General features: G+C 41.2%; 1 protein-coding gene across 1 annotated transcript in view; it reads left to right on the top strand.

Annotated features, from left to right (window-relative positions):
- FASN (fatty acid synthase) overlaps positions 1–21,999 on the top strand; it is a 1,281,817-nt gene that overhangs the window by 286,392 nt on the left and 973,426 nt on the right. The window contains exon 10 of the mRNA XM_044068230.1: positions 15,373–15,560. Coding sequence (XP_043924165.1) covers positions 15,373–15,560 — 188 coding nt within the window. The remainder of the gene's footprint in view (positions 1–15,372; positions 15,561–21,999) is intronic.

The raw sequence follows: 21,999 nt of genomic DNA, 5'->3' as shown, positions 1-21,999 counted from the left end.
AAAAAAAACCTGACTAATGCAGTCATGCGTCAGTGGGACAGGCGATTTTGGTGTGACCTCTTATTCTCAGCATGATCCTTTAATTAGCAGTCTTTAGGCTTTATTTTTCAGAGTTTATTTCCCCTTTTAAAGGGGATAGTCTCAAAATTAGAAGAGCTGTCTTGGAGTGGTGGCTTTTCCTTGTGCCAGATTACCTTATTGCAGTAAAGGAAGACCTTCAGGTTTCAGCCCCTTTGGGACATCTAAGGTGTTCGGGAGAAACCTTGTGTATTCATTATACTATTCAGATTTGCGATACTGACTGTTGGGATTCCTACTTGCAGAAAGCTGAGGATTCTTCTGCCTTTCTTGAGATCTTCACCCTCCCCCTTTTTTGAAGCCATGGATTACCTCCCAAACAAAATTGGTGGTTTAAAAAGAAAAAGGGGGGGCTGTTGGTTGAAGCCATCTTCAGTCCTTTCTGCCAAAATTCTTTGAGCAGCCAAAAGCCTTCAGCTGCCTCAAAAGTGTGCAAGTGTAGCCTGCTTCTATAGCTCCAGATAAACAGACTTTTGAGGGAAACTTTTTTTGTCTGCTGTATATTTTCATTAACAGTAGTTAATTTTATGGCGAATTGTAATTGGTACAGGAATTTGATCCCTAAGAAGACCTTCCCTCCGGTCCAGAGTAGAACATACTCATTTCTCCAGTGTGCCTTGTTTAACCAAGTAATTTTAATGTGTTGGATAGAATGTCAACAAATGCACTCGTGTCCAAAGAAGGCGTGCATCTTATCCCAGTCTAGCATGTCATCCACTCTTACTCTGACCTCCTACATAAGAAAATATTACTGGAAGTACCTGAGGGAGAATTAAAATTTGGGATGATGACACTACATTGGTTTGGTAGGGCTCTTAAAGTCTGATACCAGTGGTGGTGAGGTACCTTTGCAGGCTCCTTGAACATGGTCAATTGCAGCTGAAACCTCTGGTGCTGTGCACGCACATGCTCGCATGCTTATATTGCCAGTGTGTAGGGATTGGTGCCAGCCTCACACTTTGAGGACATTGATAGACTAGATTGAAGTCTTTGGCATTCTCCTGTGAATCAAGACCTCCAAAGTCGCCACTACTCTGAATATTGGCTGGAGGAACTGAAATTAGAAACAAATGTCGGCTAGCTTTCATCAGCCTGGACTCCAAGTTGCCCCAAGACTTTATGGAGTTAAGTCCAAATAGCCAGTTACGAACCCTTTTTGTTTCTCTTTGCAAAAAAAGGGGGGGGGGGTTATTTCTGGAGGGATTTGGATATTGACTATGATAAATTGGCATATGTTGACAATGTCTCCCCTCTACTGCCTATAGTGTAACAATGAGGACATTTCATTAGGGAGATCTAACATGGCTACAACCAGCAACCCCTTCTAATGATTGGTACAACAGACTTCTTGACTGTTTTGGGGAAAATTTGCACCTCAGTTACTGTGGATGCCAGGGCTCTAAACAGTCAGTCTCACTCTAAAGTTTCATATTCTCCTCTAACTTGGAGATAAAAGGCATAAAGGAATAAAACATAATGGCCCAAAGATGGAGATCCTTTACTTATGAATCTCAGCTCTGGTTGTTAGGCACTCCATGAACTGTAGCTGTGATGCAGTGGGTGGATCCTGCAGGACAGGTGCTATGAGGTGTGTAGGTAGGAAGCATGCTTGGATACCTTGCAAGGAAAATATTAAACTTGTCGAAAAGGGTTACAATTCATGCAATTTAAGGATCTTTCAGTTTGTTTTAGATGTGTTTAAAGTGTCCCAGTAAAAGCTTAGCCTTTTAACCTCAGCTGGACCATCTAAATCCCAAAAAGGCAAGAAGGGTGCTACAGGAAGGGTCTATATCATAAGCAAGAAAGATCATAATGTGTGACAACATACGTCGACACACAAAATGCGGACGCTGTAAACGGTGAACGGACACTTCCTCGAATTTTTTCCTAGCGAAAAAAATTCACGTGGCCACTTGCAAAAAAAAAAAGGTTAAAACCCGAATCAGGTGGAGGCCTTCACCCCCCCCCCCCCACACACACACACACACACTCCCTAACTAAATAGAACAGCTAGGCGTTCACACTACAGTGAAGGAAAGGGCAACACTGTGTGTAGTTGGTAAACTACCTCCTTGCCCTGTGACATATTCATCAAATTGCTTAAATGCATTTCAATGAATGTGTCTTTCATTACATGTTCACTTTTCAGCCATTTCATGCTTATGATGATATAGACCCCTACAGGAAAAATTTATATTGTATTTAATCTCTTGTCCGACCAGAAGGGGGATTGAGCCCCCCCCCCCCCGCCACACACACACACACACACACACACACACACACACACACACACACACACTCCTCCCATAAAGACAGGTGGTAGATTGGCCTTTGGCTCACTGGGATGCCATCACAAAGGACAACTAGGCTCTGCCAATACTAAGTGACTGCATTTAAAAAAATGGGGATTTTACAAGATCTCAAGAATCAAATCCACCTAGTCTGTTTCTCTCCTGCTAAATGCTTGCTTGCTACTGCAGGGAGACGGAGAATAACGATTTGTCCCAGATTATTTGAGATTGGAAACCAACAAACTTGGAGGCCCATTTTAAATCTTTCTAAACTAAATGCTACTAATTTCCAAAATTCAAAATATTGAATCTTGGACAGCCTCCTACCATTGCTCTTCATGCTTACATGGTCACTATTTGAGACTCCCCTGCCCACATCCAATAGCAAAGGTTGATGGGCACTGCAGGGGGAGGGGTCACAGTGCCATTTTACTTCCTTGCCCTTTTGGCTTGTTTACTGCTTTGTGTATTAGAGTGCTTGGCTGGAGTTATTTCCTTTTGCAGTAATACTTGGATAGTTGCCTCATCCAGGCAGTATATGTAAAGATCTCCAAACATTTCTCTGAATTGCTTCCATTCCCTGTGCCTTTCTTTAAACCTTCCAAAGTTGCATCTAAGCCGCTTGAGGCAAGTAAGTCACTGTTGAATGCTAGACAGCAAAGGCCATTTCTTCTGCCAAAGTTTTTTCTGTCACAGCATTTCACTGCTTACTCTCAGCAGAATCAAATCTTTGCAAAAGAATTCCTGCCTATGTTGGCGTATGGTTTCTTGTAACCTGAGGTTTCTCTGGCAAGACTACGTATGAGGAAATTGTAGTAGTATTTGAGTGTCAGCACTCAAAGCCCTTGCAGTTCAGCATTCCACTGTTGCGCATTAATAAAATAAGCTTGCATCACCCTGGGAGTGCCATCAGGCTAACCTTGGGGATCCATGCCACTGCTCCTCAGATTTCACCTTGAGTGCACATGTGGAAGAGCTGAGGGTGCAAGGGACTTGGAGCAGTGTCTGTAGAAGGCACATTTCTCATTGAGATGATTGCAGTACTTGTAGCCATTAAAGCTTTCAGGCACTGTCTGCAACAAATTTTGCACATCCAGGCAGATCGCTCTGAAGTGATGTAATACATAAAAAATTGGGAGAGGTACTAATTTGTGCCACCTTTGCAAACCAAGGCAAACATGAGAATTTGAGCTCAGATAGGAGTCTTATGTGACCCTCAGGACAACTTTCATCTTATCCCAGGAAAATGTTGAGAGCCAAGCTGAGCATAATGAAAGTGGATCCCAAGGAGTGGCTGTGAAGTGGGATAAGGCTAGATGTAGTTCATAGGTGGGTACTAGGCTATTGGCCCTAGGACCTGTATAAGCCTAGCCAAAAGGTACCCTGGCTTTCGCCACCCAAGAAAATTATTTTCCTGTGCCACTGTCGAGCAGAGACGCAGAAGTGATCCCCAGGGTGAATTTCCTATCTCCCATCCAATCAAGATTTTTCTTTAAAAGTGCTAAGGAGGAGCTTTGTTTGATATAGATAGGTAGTTTGTTCCAGAGTATGGGAAGTCTCTGGGACAGGAATCTATCCCTCCAGCATATTCTGTTTATTGTGGTGACAAGGTTTAGGTCCCTAGAGTGTGTAGCTCGTACGGATTGGGATTTCTTTAAGTGGAGCATGTCTAAAAGCTCTGGGTTTGACATAGCTTTGTGTGTTAGGCAGAGATCGCCTCTGAGTAGGCGATATGTGACTGAGTAAAGCTGCAGTTTTTTTGAGACTGTCTGCATAGGACATCTGTTTGAGGCCGGTTTGTGAGGTATTTCTGTGGCCTTTCCAGTTGTTGTAGATGTCTTGTGAGGTACATATCAAAAGGGGCATTGTACTCTATAATGGGGTCTAATGAGTGACGAGTAGAGGGGGAACAATGACCTTTTTTTTTTTTTTTTTTTTTCTTTCCTGGATGAGAAACATTTTGTAATGAGTTGTGCCACTTAGAAGGATTTCTTGACTACTGTGGCAATGTGATTATCAAAGGAGAGACTATTGTCCACCTGTGTCCGAAGGTCTCATCACACTTTCGATGTTAAGTAGACTACCGCCTATGTGGTAGTTCATGGGTACAGAGTTTTTACCAAAAGGGATGACCATGCACTTTTTGGCATTGAGCTTGAGGCCACGGCTTTGACACCAAGCATCTGTCTCAACGAGGCCCTTTTGTAGGATGTCCACATTTTTTGGAGTTTTGATTATGGCTCCTAGTTTGCAGTCATCTGCAGACTTTGTTAGCCCAAGACCTTCTATGTTAGCTTGTACTTCAGAGAAGTAGATGCCAAACAGGAGAGGACCCAAGACTGAACCCTGTGGTACTCCACTTGTTACTGGTCTGAAGTTGGATTTGGAGTCTGCTACTTTCACAGTGTGGGTTCTGTCAGTGAGCCAGTTGGCAACCCATCTTGTGACATAGGGACTTTTACCTAGTTTAGTGAGTTTATCTATAATTCCAGAGTGGGGGATGGTGTCGAAAGCGTTGGCGAGATCTAGATAAGCTGTGTGAACTACCTTGCCTTTATCTACGGCTTTGGTGACCGCTTCATAGAAGTCTATCCGGTTTAGGAGACATGATCTGCCTTTTACAAACCCGAACTGGGTGGGATCCTGAGTTTGGAGATTACCAGTGTCATTGTTTAGAAGTTCCATGATGATATGTTCCATAGCCTTGCAGACCAGGCTCATTAGGCTAATGGGGTGGTAGTTTCCGGGGTCTGTGGTGGCTCCCCCTTTGTGGAGTGGGATAACCATCGCTGTGCGCCATTCAGTGGGCACATAGCCTGAGGTGAGGCTGATTGAACATGGTACTTGGGTGGGGTGCCAGTTCGATATGTAGTTCATGTAGAATACAGCCTGGGATGTTGTCTGGTCCCATGGATGTGGTGTTCTTGGCTTTGGATACTGTGTTTTTTACCTGTGCAGCCGTGATTGCAGGAACTTTGCATTCTTCTGGTATAGAATTGGGCCCTTTAGGGGATGACGGGAGGGTAAAGTTAGCACTGAACCTATCTGCCAGGATGTTAGCAATATCAGTTGGTTCTGTATATTTAGTGCCATTGTGCTGTAACTCTGAGCAGATCTGAGTGTTGCCATTGAGATTCTTGACATGGCTATAGGATGCTTTGTGGTTGTCTTTAGAGTCAGTGGCGATTTTGTTTTCGTAACTAGCTTTGGTGTGCCAAAAATACTAAATGCTTGGCTATAGAACAGCCAGCTGAGCAGATATTGCCACAGGATATGTACAGTTTGGTCCTGGGAAGCAGATGTCATAAACTGAGCAACTGTATTTCTATATCGCCTCTGTCAAATATACTTGATACCCAGGGTGTTATAAAAAATAGGACAGGCCAGTAATGTTTGTAACAGTGCCTGTATCTTTTTAGCGTATTGATCAGTGCTGCAGCAGCAGTTAACTGTATGGGATGTGTCCTGCCAAGGATGGTAAAGGCCAGTCATCTTCCAAAGCTTCAAGGCACCTTCCACACTCCCATACTCTCATGCAGCATGAGAGATGGTTAAAAGATAAACTTGGGCACCAAGCCTTTCAGAACTTTACTGCCACTGAAGAGTACAGTCGTCTTTCAAGGATTGACTTGTCAGCATGTGCTGTTCCTTTAATGGGCAGATAAGTTCTTTTGGGGGGGTGCTTCTGTTTAAATTTGCTTATTTATATTTAAGTTTTTATTTTAAAGCTTGGAGGTTGTGTTTTATGGGCTGTCATGAGACTGCACTGTACGTTTTTCGAAATGCACTTGTCTGTCAGACAGTTGCTTAAAGTAATGGAAAGCCATTTTTTCTGTGGATAAATGTATTTACTTTGTGGGCTGACAGTGTCTTACACTGCCTTTCACTGTCTGGGGGAAAGTACTTTATTTTTTCCAGCACTTGCTGCTCGTTTTCCTCTGGAAAGAGGCACCATTTTTGGCTTGACCATGGAACAGTCTCTGTCCCATGGTTAGTCCTTCCAGTCATAAAAAGTTAAGCAAACAGCTTTGCCATCACAGCAGGCAAGCAGTTTACCTTGTATGCAGGTGGGTGACTGCTGTGGCCATTCGTTGTACCTTAGACCACTCCTCTTTTACCCTGAATCTCTGTGGTATAGCATCTACAGCCACTATGAACCAAAGGTTAGCCAACGTCCTCTACAGCTGTTGGGATCCCCTCAGTGGGCAAGGGAGAGCAAATTGGGAAAGACTTCTGTTTTTGTCAGAATGTTGTACACCTCTCTAGTGAAGCTAATGCTGCCACTGACTCTATTGGCCCCATTTTTCCCCTGTCAAAAAGTAGACTAAGCATTTATCTACTCCTCAGGTTTACTTTTGAGGAGTTTACTGGGTCTGGCTCAGGGTTTAATTCAGGCTGTTGATCCTTCTTGTAAGGTAGTTTCTGGTAAAAGAATACTGGTGAATGAAGGGAACCTTGCAGTGTTTTCTCCTCCGATTTCTGATTCAAACTCTGAGAAGAGGTCAGTTTTTGATTTTTCTTGAGGGTTGCTCTCTCTGAGACTATTTCCAGATTGTGCCATTTTTTTTTTAGTGGGAGAACCCTGCTGCTCCTCATCCCCTCATTACTATGAGCTGTTGTAAAAAGGATTTCCAGACCTCTGCACTCCTCCAGTTTTGTCTGCCTTGGAGGATATGTTAAAGCCTGCAGTTTTCCTGACAGTTTGCCAGCTGCTCTTAAAAAACAGGTTATATGAAGTTCCTTAATCTTAGGTTTTTATGCACTCTTCGAAAACCTGACTCAGCAGCTATAGATTTAGTTAATTCTACTGCTAAACATTTAGTTCCAATAGTTCCAGTCCTCTTTCTGAACCATCAGACGATTAACTGTGTGAAGGGGTATGCTTCTGCAACTTTGATTTTTCAGGATTTTGAATAGTAAGGCTCTTAAGAGGTTTATCTTGATTAATTTTGAAAAGTATTACTAGTTTTGTCTGCAGTTTCTTGAGGAAAAATATTTCAATTTCTTCTTTTCATTTCACTACTTCCTGTATACACTGTGCAAGTCTGGTACTACTACAAGGAGCTATAGCCACTGGGTACTGTTTTGAGGTTTGCATGACTATTCTCGACCTCCCAGATCTTGACCTTTTAAATTCTCCTTTGGGTAGAGATTTAGTTTTTGGCCCACTACTAAGAGGTGATCTCTGCTTGAATTAAAGCCATGTCTGACCCAGCTCTGTTAGAAATGCTACAGCTCAAGAAATCCCAATCCCTCTACACCACATGCGCGAGACCTCAACCTCATTACCACAATCAGCAGAACATGCTGGAGGGACAGGTTCATGACCCAGAGACTGCCTATGCTCTAGATTTCCTATACATGTCAGAGTACCTCACTGACCCTCTTCAAGAGAACTATGAGTGGATGTGAAATAGAAAGTTCATCCCAGGGATCACTCCAGTGGCTCTCCTTGATAGTCACTGGGCACGTCTATGGTCTAGGCTTGTAAAGGCTATGAACCAGGGGGTTCCAAGAATTCTGGTTTACTTCCCAAACAAGGACGGTCCAATAAGTTAGAATGTTTAAAGACTTTGTTCATTCCTGCCAATCTGACATCCCCTTTTGTTTTCCAGAAAGTCTGAATCTCCACTTTTTGTTTGGCAACCGATAGGTTCTGAGAATTGTTCATCATTTCTCTGCCACTTCGGCCACAGATGGCAGTGGAAGAAATCCTTCTTTTACAGGGGGCGATTCCTCATCCGACCAGACTCTCTTCAACCTGTCCATCTTGTGCTGCCCAGGGTGTGATAAACCAGGTCCCCTTTCCCAGGTGAGAGAGGAGTTTTATTCAAGGATGTTTAATGCTAAAGAAGGAATGTTTGGAGACTATTTCTGGATCTTTCTTAAACCTGTTGGTGCACAAGTTCAAAAGGTAACTGCCTGCTCTTCCTCATTCAAATTTTGCGGTAACACTCTAAGATTCTTCTGAAATCTGGATGAATAGGTATTTAATATGTGTGTTAAGGTTGTGTCTGGATCATATCATCAGTTCTCTGCCTTACCTTTTGAAAACTACTGGTGCAGTGGATTTTGTAAAGGGTCTAGCTTCAGTTATAGCTCATTGCAGGCTAGAGGGTATCTGTATTTAGATGACTAGTTTTATCTTTTTGCAAAGTCTTTCAAAGCGTCAGAATCTTTTTTGTGTTAGAGATTTCTTAACACAAGCTGGGATTCCAAGAGAATATTCAGTTCTTGACTACTATTTATTTATTTATTGTACATTTGTTGACCGGGATAATCCAACTGGATACATGTCCATTTTCAGCGGAGGCCCGGGGAGAAAAGCTCCACTTTTACACTTTATTACATACTCCTAAGATATCATTTTTAACATAAGAAACATACAAATTTAAGTATATTACATTGAGTAAAGAGGACATGTGTAATTTTAATCAGAAACTTATATTCGTTTCAGCTCGCTAAGCCTCAGAAGAGAGGTATCTAGAGTTTCAGGGAAGAGAAATATTGGGTAGATAGATAAGATAAAAAGAAGGGTCATAGTAAGTCCATGAGAAATAAATGAAAGATGAGAGGTAGTTAATCTGGGAAAGAACATTGGCAGAGCCAGTGTGATTTGAAATACTGGAGTAGACTTTTTTTTAAAGAGGGGTAAGGAGGTAATGGTAGGAATGCTAGGGGGAAGAGAATTCCAATTTTTTGCAGTGACATTAGCGAATAGAGCCTCACCTCCTGCATTATGGGATTTGACAGTTTGTAAAAGAAACCTATCAGCAGAACGTAGGCTGTTAAGGTTGTTATATGGTGTAATTAGGCCCTTTAGTGCAGGAGCTTTATCCGGGTGTTTAAGTAACTTAAATGCCTCAATAAGTTGATTTTGCTGTAGAAGGTTTGGAAGTTCTATCCATCCAAGGGCTTTTAGGTTATTACAGTGGTGCGTTCTATATGGAGCGCCAGTAGCAAATCTGGCAATGTGATTATATGAACTTGAGAGTTTATTAAGCTCACTTTTATTAAGTTTGGTGAAGACTGGGGAAGCATATAAGAGCATAGATAGTAAAAGTGCGGGCTATAGTTGTTTTTGATGTTGGGGTTAGAAAAGCTTTAATTCTATATAGTGACCCTAGTTTCTTGTTCACGGTTTTGATAGTATTATTAATATGTGTATCAAATCTAAGTTTATTGTCTATGGTAACACCTAGTAATTTAGTATGGGGGTCAGGTGAGATGGTTGTCCCATTGTTAGATTGAATGGTGAAGTCAGTAAAGGGAAGTTTCCAGGATGGATGAAAAAGAAGCAATTTTGTTTTTTTTCAGATTTAGAATTAGTTGTCGCCCTGCTAACCAGTTTTCCACCGCTGTGAAGCAGGATTGGGTTTTGTCCAGTAGTTTCTCTAGAGATGTATCGGAACAGATTAAGGTGGAATCATCAGCATATTGTACACAGGTTGCCTCAGGGATGGCTGTATGAAGGTCATTAATAAAAACAGAAAAAAGAAGTGGGCCCAGTATGGATCCTTGTGGAACCCCTATGGTATTAGGTAAGAGTTCAGAGAGTTGATTGTCCCAGAGTATAGCTTGTTTCCTATTTGAGAGATATGCACGGAACCAGTCTAAGGTTAGATTGTCCAGTTGTAGGCTTTTTAAGGTATTATGAAGTAGTTGGTGGTTAACCATGTCGAAGGCTTTAGAGAGGTCCAGAAAGAGCGCAGATGATATTTTTTGTTATTACAGTTAGTATTGATTGTATCTGTAAAGGAGAGTAGCGCAGTAGTTGTACTGTGGTTAGGTCGAAACCCATGTTGTGAGTTGGTAAGTAGATTATTCTGAGTTAGATATTGAAGGAGTTGCTTATGAATACATTTTTCCATGATTTTGGCCAGTGGGGACATAATGGCTATTGGCCTATAGTTAGATAGGTCAGTAGAATTGCCTCCTTTGTGAAGTGGTATGACATGGGATGTTTTCCAAATAGGGGGGATATTAGATTCGGAGATGGTGCGATTAATTAGTATGGATATTGGGTAGGCGATGACATCTGAAGCTTTTTGTAAATATTCAGCTGGGAGGAGGTCGGCGGAGAGGGTGGTAGGTTTAAGCTTTTGAAGTAAGGATCTTATAGTAGCGGTGGAGACTGCTTGTAGCTGGAAATTTGGTTTAGTTTCTGGTTGAACTTCTTTCATTGAGCAAGGGGTGCCTGATAGTTGGTTAGCTAAGGTTTGAATAGTGTTCGTGAAGAAAGAGTTGAAGGTATTTGCTACTTCAGTTGGGGTTTTATTGGATACCTGTTCTGGGGTAGGAGTAGAAGATTTGCCTGGGTGGAGAAGATTATTTAGTCCGGCCCAAAATTTTCTTGGGTTGTTTTGGTGTTCGTTTTGAAGTTGGCTGTAATAATTTTTTTTTGTCAGTTATTACTGATTTTTTAGTTACATTTCTTAAATGTTGAAATCGGATGTGGTCTTGGGGTAGTTTGGTTGCCCGCCATATATCCCATGATTTGTTTCTGTTTTTCGTTTTAGTTATAGTTTCGTTTGTAAGCCAGGGTGCAATGTTAGATTTGATTAGTCTTTTTGGGGCATGATTATCGAGTATGGCTAGGAATGTATTATTAAACTTAGATACTGCTTCTTCTAGGGGGAAATATTTAAGTTCTGTCCATCTATGGGCTCTGAGTTCTTGAAATTTTGAGAGGTCAAATTTCTTCCTGCTTCTAATTGACCTGTATATAGGAGTTGTATTGAGGGCAATTTTATTTTTCTGTATATAAGTGATTAGGTGATCGCTTAGGTCATTTGGGGCAGTCCCGGTTTTATATGTATGTGGTTGGCTATTTATTAGAATCCAATCTAAGATACTTTCTTTTTGGTTGGCATTACCAGTTCTGGTGGTGGTATTTATGATTTGGGTAAATCCATGAAGGTTGATGTGGATGGGGTGTGATTCTGAGGAGCATAGGTTCCAGTCAATGTTGACGTCACCCATGATGATGGTTTCTTGGGGGTAATTGTTAGAAATCCAATTTAGTATATTTTCTAGTGTCTCTACATTGTTCCCAGGAGGGATATACACTGTAATTAGATTAATACATTTATCTTTATTTACTTGTAGTTTTAAGGCAAGTATTTCAGCATTAGAAGTTTGGGGTGGTTGATTGGTGTTAAAGGTGACATTTAGATTATTGTTATAGAGTACAGCAATACCACCTCCCTTTCTTTTCATACGGTCAGCCCTATGTATATTATATCCTGATGGTAGGATTTCATTGTCTTTGGTTCCTGGTTTTAGCCAGGTTTCAGTAATACATATTATGTCTGGAAGGTAAGTGGCTAGGAGGGCATGTAAACTAGGTACTTTATTGTTGATACTTCTAATATTTAAGTGACTCACAGGGATGTTTCTGGAATGTCCGACACCACAGCTGTCCTACCATATCAGTGTTGTATCAGTAACCAATGCTGTCTCTTGCCAAGCATAGTCCTACATCCAGTCAGTATACCAAATCCTTTCATTTTTACCAGTATTGTATCAGATGTTTGCTCCCTACATCAGCATAGGGCATAAAGGTGACATACAGATGCACTCTCCTCAAATCCATGGTTGTACAGGAGTCTGAATGCTCTTCATTGTGATTATACATAATCTTTTGCAGAAAAGTACGCTGTTGGAGCTCCTTTTCTTTGTTGTACATTTTGTGAGTTCGTCATCCAAGAAAGGGAAAGGTCAGTAAGTGTGTGAATTTCAAGCCTTGATGGCAGTTTCTCCTTGATTTTTCACAGGGCCAAGGGTCTCTCTATATGAATCCCTTTTATGCCCAAGATGGTCAGCAAGTTGTCTCTTGATCAGTCTATCCAGCTTCCTTTTTTTCCTCTTTGGAAATCTGCTAGCAGAAGGTTCTACACACAATCTTTTAACAGCTCTGGTATTATCTAGATAAGACAAAGGCTACATGCCAATCTGAGCACCTTTTTTTGTGCTAGCACGTTTGGGTTTCTTCTAAGCAAACCATCTCCTCCTGGATTTTAAAAGCTATTTCCTTTTGTTCTTTTCATGGCAAACCGCTTCCTGCCTCTGTTCATACCCGTACTACCAAGGAAGTGACTGCTTCCTTGGGGCTTTTTTCAAGACTGTGGACACAAGTTCCATTGATGAAGCTGCTACTTGGTCTTCTGTGCACACCTTCAGTAAACATTACAAGTTGGATGTCATACTTGTGTTTGTACGTCTCTTATGAGACTGAAAGGCTTTGGTATAATGGCCAGGAGTTGGGCTGTCCTTGGCAGGAGATCCCATCTATTATGAATACTGCAGCAGTGAAGAGGGCAGCTACTCTCGTGGTAAGATTTTACACAACTATATTTTCAGAGGTTTTCTTTCACAGAAAAAAAGCTGTTTTTAGGGTTTTTCACTCAGACTTCAGTCACTGCAAGGGCATGCTACTGGAATGAGTCTCAAGAATTCTGATTTGTGTGATGCCCCTGGCAAGACTCCATGAGAAAAATGGTATCTGAAATCTGTTTGATCCCGGCATCAACAAGCTTTGTCTTCAAATCCCAGTGATGAGGTTTGTCAAGATAAGTCACGTGGTGGAGATGAGATCCCTAAATACAGGTCTTCCCTTTTCCCCCCACATTTCAAAGCAGTTGGTCATCAGAGTCCATGGTCTTTGATTGTGGAGCAGTTTCATGATGGATAAAAGTGCAAGGTGTGTGGGACACCAAGGACAGATGCAAGCGCACAAATAATAAGAGCTGCATGCCCTGATCAAGGTACTTATGACCAAGCCATCTTTGGTTCCCAGGACCTCTTAAAGTTCTTAAATGACCTCACAGTCATGTGCTACATCAAGCAAGGGGGGAGCTAGTTTGTACCCTCCTTTGCAGACTAGCCATTGTAGCTTGGGATGAAGCTTCACAGCACAGTTTTGTTTTTGCAGGCCTCCTGTATTCCATCAGAGCAATATTGTGTAGCAGACAAGCTGAGTAGGACAATGCATACCATCACAAATGGAAATTAGATGGGGGGGGTCTTCCAAGATTTGATCGATCTGTGGAGAGTTCGTCAAACTGTTTGCTGCCTCTCTCAACAGTCAAGTGACAAGATTCTGCTCCAGGACTCCATGCAAGAAAGTCTGGAAGACTGATGCCTTTTGTGCTGAAATGTTTCTGTATGCTTTCCACCTTTTCCACTGATATCCAGTGTACTTCTGAAGATTCAGAAGGAATCGCCCCAAGATCATTGTGGTGACTCACTTCTGGTCAAGGCAACAGTGGTTCTCCCTTTTGGAAATGGCCATATGCAATTACCACAAGGTTACTCTCAGAATGGAACTAATCACACAAGATCAGGGGTGTTTGATAAGTCACTAATCAACTTAGCTGACTGCCTAGGTTATAGTGACTCTGTTACCTTTTTAGGCACCTTTTTACAGAGGAATTTCATCAGGTACTAATGGAAGTAAGAAAGCCTGCTACATATTGGCAAATGGAAAAGGTTTTCTAGTTTGTGCCAGCACCTATTAAGGGATGGTTGTTTTGATTTTTCAGTGTCTGAGTTACTGTACTACAGTTTTATTGGCTAGTTCACCACGTCTCCCCATGGATCCTTCTCTTTCAGTGCATTTTCATGTCCATGGTTTTGAAAAGGGCTTTTACATAAGATGACGCAAACTGTGGCTCCTTGAGTTTTTAATTTTGTGCTAGAGAAGCTAACACCATTTGAACCAGCTAATCTGGCTGACTTGAGTATAACAAGGAAGACTGTTTTTCTGATTGTTCTGACCTCTGCAAGAAAAGGGTTTCTCAAAGAAACCCAATCTCCCCATTTTTTTTCCTGAACTTAAATGAGAGGATATGCCATACCTTGGGATGTCCACAGACAACTATATGGTACTATATTGACAGAACTAAATCTTCTGCTCTGTCCATTTTCTTGTGGTACGAAGGGACAACCCATGTCAAAGCAGACTGTTTACAAATGGTTATCTCGGGCTGTTACCACCTCTTAAACTTACCACAGCAAAACTGTGACAGGCAGGATCAAAGCCCACTGTAGTAGGGTCTTGGCATCTATGGCTTTTTGTAAAGGATTTAATCCAAGAAATATTGTAAAAGCCACAACTTGGTACTAGGTCTAGATTGTGCTTTGCTAGGACCATTTTCCAGTTGCTCCTGGACCTTTCCTCTTCACCTCCCAAATGGTAGTAAGCTAAGGATCTACACTTATTAAATCTACTGCAGGCAGTGATCAATATGCTGAATATAGCAGTTGTGGAAGTAAACCTGCCGTAAGGTGTTCATATGATCACTGATGCAGTAGTTGCTCCCTCCTTCCCCCTTGTATTTGGTGTTGACGACAGGATGTGAATATCCTTTTTTTTCCCTAGTATTTCCTTTCAGGGCTAAGCCTCCATCTCAATTAGTATGAAAGCTGTGAAGGGCTGGGACTTCAAGCATAAACATGTTTTAGTCAGCTCAGCTTGAGCTGACTGGCAATTGGCCATATAGAGGGTACCCTGAAGCCCTTGTCAGGATGTGATGCATATAGCGGAAGTTACAGCCGCAGTGATTAATCAAACCTCTGTTATGGTAAGTTTACTTGCATAACTGTTTCTCAAACATTGAGTAGAGCAATGGGGGCAATAGACCCTTGAGCACTCCTGAAAGGATTGACTTTCATTGTCCTGATGCTTTGTAAACCGATAGGGAGGTCCATTAGCAAATGCTGTGTCTTAAGGTTTGTAGCTAAAGGATGTGAATCTGTCAGATGCTTTTGTTTGGTTGAATGTGCCCAGTTGGTATCCTAAGCAATCAGGTGAATAGATATTTTGTTCTAAATGTTTAGAGATGTTAAATTATTAAATTACTAGTATAATACTGAAGCATGATTTTTTTTTCTACTGATCTGGCATAGGTTTATTACTAAGATTGCTTTGTACTTTACTATTGCCATAATGGTATGGCTTGTCAAATCGTGTGAGGAAGCCAATAACTCTCTCTTTGAACAGGTATGGGGACGCAGTGGGTTGGCATGGGATGCAGTCTGATGAAACTGGACATTTTCCACCAGTCCATTATGCGCTCTGATGAGGCTCTGAGTAACACTGATCTCCGAGTATCTGAACTGCTTTTGAACGCTGACAGGTCCACATTTGATGATACTGTTCATGCATTTGTTGGGCTTGCTGCTATCCAGGTAATAGTTAAAGGTTTACAGACTTCTTTAAATTAAATTATCCGAAAGCACTTGCCAGTCTCTAGAGCTTGATAGCATGTCAGATTGTGAACTTGTCGTGCAATGTGTAGACAGAATGATGTGCTTAATTTGCTGGCTTTGTTTTCTGTGGACTTTAAATATGGAATGTATCATTGGAAAAATTGTATGCACATGTTACTAGACTGATATTAATCTGTTGGAATTGGTTATGGCGCTTTAGTGTTGGCTAGCCCTGACTGACACCCGATGTGGGAAGACACCGCCATACTGCCCAAACCTATATATATATATATATATATATCTACTGAAAGATCACATTTTTACTGAAAAACTTGTTTCAGCTAGTTGATCTCATTCTGTTGGCATTTGCTGAAGCAGTTGTTAGATGGGACATACTCGGTCTTACACCCATTGCACTGGCGCTACTTTGATATCTGCAGTCATAGTACATGGAACCCCAAGATTTAATCCTTGAAACTCAAGCCTTTAGAATGCAGCTACAGATGCCAGTACTGATTTATCCATGTACTTTTGCATGTTTTTGGTATGCATCCACAGTGAGTCATTTGCCGCTGTGACTACTTGCTGTGGTGTGGCAACCGTCATAAGCCCATGTCCACCCTTAATCTGTGCACATTAACCAGTTTACCACAGGTTAGGATCCAGCCACAGCCTTGGAAAACTGATTAAGGTTACACGAAATGTGAGGGACTTGACTGCAAACAGAAGTGTTGAATTGGTGACATTCTAGGCAAGACTACCAAAAAGCCATCCTAACAACTCCTGCAGATACACTTTTGAACCCTTCTAATGATGGTTGTATTTTATTGGCTGCTGCCTCAGTGAAGTGTGGTGTAGGAGCATCCTGCCATGAGCCGAAGGACAAAACGCCTCTCAGACACACCTGCTCACCTAGTGTAGATGCTACTCTGGGCTTCTGCCACCCCCCACCCCCAAGGTTTACCAAGAGCATCTTCACTTGTAGCAGCATGGTTACTCCCCACCTCCCTACCCCCAAAGATGTGAGCAGGCAAAGCTTTGTCACTTCTGCCTTTCTTCTGGCCAATTCTAGCAGGTGCCAAACAATAACTGAACTCTTAGATTGTAGTTAGGGCTCTAATTCTGTCTACATCATTGAGCCTGGCTATTCCATGTTGGATTTACTACAGTACCCTACATTCAGGAGTTGAACAAGTTGGCACTCTTGATTTGTCAGAAGTACTTCTGAAGGCATGTTCTATTCTGTTCTGTTGGATTCAAGGTCCTGAAACTGCTAGCACACACTAACTGAATGTAGTCCTGCAGCATACGCAAGACCACCTTATTGCATGTGAAATATATTTTTCTCCTTCATAATTCAACATGGGCAAAGAATGCAGTTTCCATGCATGGTACACTTGCATTTTCCCTAATGACCGACTGGTTGCTCATTTTTACATTTAACAGCATTTTAAAGAAGTTCACAAACCATACAGTACCATCCAGTCTCTGCGTAATAGTAGGGATTGTTATTCCAGTATTGTATAATAAAAATGATACCCTAGTTTCTGCCACTTTTCTGTTGGCAAAGTAATTTCCCACCCTTTTTACATAGCTTTTAATGCTAGTATCTGATCATTTCCCTTTCATACTACTATCCCTTGCCTCTGTGCTAGTATTTTCCAATGACCCTGTTTTTTAGCCAGATCCTTAACCTGTTTCTAGGCACTGATTTGTTCTGATCTCCCATATTGATCAAATGTGTCCATACCTTCCACTTTTTTTAATCTGAGAAGTGTTTTTAGGCACATTATTCCACTCCATGTTGCTCAATTCTTAATCTTTCACAGATCTGTTGTACTAGATGCATTCTTTTTTTCTTTGTTTTTTAAGCTTCCAACATCCGTAACCTTACTTAAACCTTGAAGATGCTTCTTGTATTTAAGTAATTCCCCAGTGTTAAGTGATCTCAAGTTATTGACTTGACTACCAAAAAGCCATCCTAACAACTCCTGCAGATACACTTTTGAACCCTTCTAATGATGGACAAAGCGAAAAAAGATCCCAGACACCTTTTACTTGTCTATCTCCAGTACCTAAAATTCACTTTTACATGGTATAAAAGTATTTGTATAAGCATATACACTTTTATCTGTGGTATGAAAGTATTTTTGTAAGCGTTCCCATAGGACTATTTTAAATTCCCTGAATTTGATGACCTACAGTAGATATAAAAAGTGTACACACCCTGTTAAAATGCCAGGTTTTTGTGATATAAAAAAGATGAGACCACAGTAAAACATTTAAAAAAATGTTCCCACCTTTTAATGTGACCTATAACCTGTACAGTTCAATTGAAAACTAACTGTTTGTGGGGGGGGGGGGGGTATAAAAATTAAAAATGTACAATAAGCTGGTTGCATAAGTGTGCACACCCTTAAACTGATGCTTTGTTGAAGCACTTGTTGATTTAATTACAGCATTAAGTCTTCTGGGGTACACACCAACAATCATTTAGAGACTGATTAACCCCAAATAAAGTTAAACTGTCCTAGTAAGATTTTCCTGACATTCAGTTGCCTTCTACAGCAAAGGCCATGGTTCGCAAAGAGCTTACAAAGCATCAGAGGGATCTCATTGTTGAAAGGTATCAGTCAGGAGAAGGGCACAAAAAAAATGTCCACAGCATTGGATATACCATGGAACGCAGTGAAGACTATCAAAAAGTGCAGAAAATATGGGACAACAGTGACGTTGCAAAGAACTGGACGTCCCTCAAAAATTGAAAAGACAAGATGAAAACTGGTCAGGGAGGCTGCCAAGCGACCTACAGCAACACTGAAGGAGCTGCAGGAATTTCTGGTAAGTACTCAAAAGCATGTGGGGGGAAATGTGTTATGGTCTGATGAGACCAAGGTTGAACTTTTGGCCACAATTCCAAAAGGTACGTTTGGCGCAAAAACAACCCTTCTCATCACCAAAAGAACACCATCCCCATGGTGTGAAGCATGGTGGTGGTAGCATGCTTTGGGGTTGCTTTCCTTCAGCTGGAGATGGAGCTTTAGTCAAGGTGGAGGGAATTATGAACAGTTCCAAATACCAGTCACTTTGGGCCCAAAACCTTCAGGTGTCTGCTAGAAAGCTGAAGATGAATTTCACCTTTCAACACTACAATGGCCCAAAGCATACATCCAAATCAACAAAAGAATGGCTTCACCAGAAGAAAATAAGTTTTGGAATAGCCCAACCAGTACCCAGACCTAAATCCAATAGAAAATCTGTGGTGTGACCCGAAGAGCTGTGCACAAAAGATGCATTCGCAATCTGATAGATTTGGAGCGCCTTTGCAATGAAGAGTAGGCCAGTTAAGATGTACCATGCTGATAGACTTCTACCTAAGAAGACTGAACGCAGTAATTAAATCAAAAGTTGTTTAAACAAAGTATCAGTTTAAGGGTGTGCACACTTATGCAACTAGCTTATTGTACATTTGTTTTATATTTTTCCCCTAACAGATTTGTTTTTCAATTGAATTGTACAGGTTATAGGTCACATTAAAGGTGGGAAAAGTTATGAAATTAAGTATTGTAGTTTTATATTTATACCACAAAAACCTGGCATTTTAACAGGGGTGTGTACACTTTTTTTTTTAGATCCACTATATCTGGGGACTTGACAAAACTCCTGCCATTGTGTATAGTTCCCCTTTTGTTTATTTCTGGGGGCTTGACAAAACTCCTGCCATTGTGTATAGTTCCCTTTTTGTTTATTTTTAAGGTCTCCCCTTGATTACAGTAATGCATTATGAAATCTACTTGACCCTTCTGTGCTGTGTATCAGATTGTATGCCTTCAGTAATTAGGTCAGTTCTCTGGTTTTAACAATGCTGTCTCTAGTTCCTTTCATTTAACTAGCAGCTCTGCAGTTGTAATATTATTGGTCATAATCTGCGTCCTCCTGTTTTCGCTCAGTTAAACTCTCACTCCTGAGTGAGTTGAGCAAATTAACATTTTTAGCTGTCCACTCCAATTTTGTTTTGGTTCTCCCAACACTTCCTTTTTGCAACACAGGAGATCACTTCTGCAGAAACAATGCACCTCAATATACTAAGCTCTTTGCTCACCCCTCCCTACAGGTGGCTTTATTTGCACATTGTTACTAGTCATATTTGAGGAACATTTTGTAAATAGGATTACTTGGTTTTCTCTTTTAAATTTTTACCCAATATGGTGCACTCCTGGAGTTAGAAAAATAGTAACAGGAGTGGTAGGCTTCCTTTTTCCACACCAACATGAATAAATGTCATCAGTTACTGTATTTTATGGGAATGGAAGTCTGTCACTATGCCTTCTGGTGTTCTCTCATAGAGTAATGGCATAAACTGAATAAGTCTGCATAGATGCCTGACAACTATAGCAATAATTCTGTCAGAGGAAGTATGGGTATAAAATGGTGGATTTGAATTTGGCCCTACTCCATTGCTGGTATGCCTGTTTGTATTATCTTGTATTGGATTTGGTGCATTCAGTGTTTTATGATTTTGAGATTGGTATACCAGTCATTAATCAAAGGATCAAGACTGGCAAGACTTGGCCCACGAGTTAAAAATTTTTCCAGGTTACCCCCTTCTTCCCATAGTGTTGTGGTCCCCAGGGCCCCTTCTCCAGATATTTTGCTGCATGCCATCAGCACCAGTGAGAGAAACCGTCCCAGGCTACCAGTCTTCCAGCCTGAGTGATTCTCCCCAGTTATCACTTGATCTAATCCATTATCTGCCATTTCTGTTGGATTTGCATTGCCTGCATTCAGCCAGACACTCCTGTTTTCATGTACGTCACTGTTGCAGTTGTAACTTTAGGGGTCTCTGCAGACAAAATCCTAGGTGCAACCAGAGCTTCATAGTTCGTCACCTCCCCTTCAGAGTCTACATCTCCCACCTCCTAGATACCACCTCTTAGATTGCCAATGTTGAATTATGAAGGAGAAAAATATATTTCACATGCAGTATTTGTATAAGCATATACACGTTATCTGTGGTATGAAAGTATTTTTGTAAGCATTCCCATGGGACTGTTTTAAATACCCAGAATTTGATGACCTACAGTGGATATAAAAAGTGTACACACCCTGTTAAAATGCCAGGTTTTTTGTGATATAAAAAGATGAGACCACAATAAAACATTTAAAAAAATGTTCCCACCTTTAATGTGACCTATAACCTGTACAGTTCAGTTGAAAACTAGCTGTTACATCACAATATTATCAGCCATATTTAGCTTTCCCTGTGTGGTATCCTGCAAACTATCAAACCAAGCCAAGATTGGAGGAAGTATCCCTAGGGAAATTTCATATTTGTAGAGTTCATTCCTGAAGTCCTCTGCACCAGCAACATATAGTACAGTTAGGTCCTGAGTTTGCCATAATTGTAAATGCTAGTGCAAGTGCTGCTTGCAGGCCAGTTTCCTACACTAGTTTTTCTTTAGAGGGTATTCGGTACTGGGTGGGACACCTGATAAGTCCATATACCTCCTTACTTGTTTCATCCTCAGTCTGTGGTCTCCTTCACTTTCTATGTTGCTTTCAGCCCTTGCCTGGTTCCATAGTTGAATTGTACCTCTGGGACAGGCTGCGCCTCATTTATGGTTTTCAAGAGTTTGAATCTTTTGGCTCTTCTGTCTGTTCCTGTTTTGATCCGTTTTCATATCTGACTTGGGACACTGTCAAGTTTTGGATCCATTGCTCAGGCTTTCCTTACCCATAATGGCACTGTAAGGAGAGTGATACCTCTTGCCTCATTTGCCGCTTTATTGCTACAGACATGGTCCTTTGTGCTCAGGCTTATTTTTCAAAGATTGTGAATTGTGGGTGTTCTTCTCACCTCTTTCTTTTTGTAGAGTTTATATTCATGGATCTCTCAGTGCCCCCCCAAGTTTAGATTTATATTTGTACTTGGAGTGTTAGGTTCAGTACTTCTGTATTTAGTCTGCTACCATACCCTATCTGTCTCCAGTTGGCACTCCTTTTCCACATTACTATAGGGTTGTTGCTTATCCGTCTTCTGACTTGATGTTGTTGTACCTGTGTTTCAGCCTGAAGTTTTTTTGTTTGCTACTTTTTTTTTATTAGGACTTGTTAGATATCAGAGAAATCAGACTTTAAAACGCTTGTGGCTTCTGGCCACAAGATACCCAATTCAGATGCTCGTACTAAAGGAGTCTACTTTTTGGGGGCTGCACACGTGAATGACCAGTGCAGCATCTGTGAGGCCTTTGGATATAGAGCCCTTGTTGAAAGCAGGAGTAAGTTGGTTCTTAAAGGACTTTTGCCTGCCTCCTTGGGAGAAGGTGCCATGACTCTCTTCTGCTTCTCCTTAGATTGCTGTCCTTCAACTCCATCTCCTAAGATTAAAAAAAAAAAAAAACTTTGATCTGGCCTTCAC

The sequence above is a fragment of the Protopterus annectens genome, chromosome 4.part0 (genome assembly GCF_019279795.1).
Source record: "Protopterus annectens isolate FY-2018-M chromosome 4.part0, PAN1.0, whole genome shotgun sequence".
Classification (NCBI taxonomy): domain Eukaryota; kingdom Metazoa; phylum Chordata; order Ceratodontiformes; family Protopteridae; genus Protopterus; species Protopterus annectens.
Note: the sequence above shows the minus strand (reverse complement) of the source record. Positions and strands in the feature narration are given on the sequence as shown.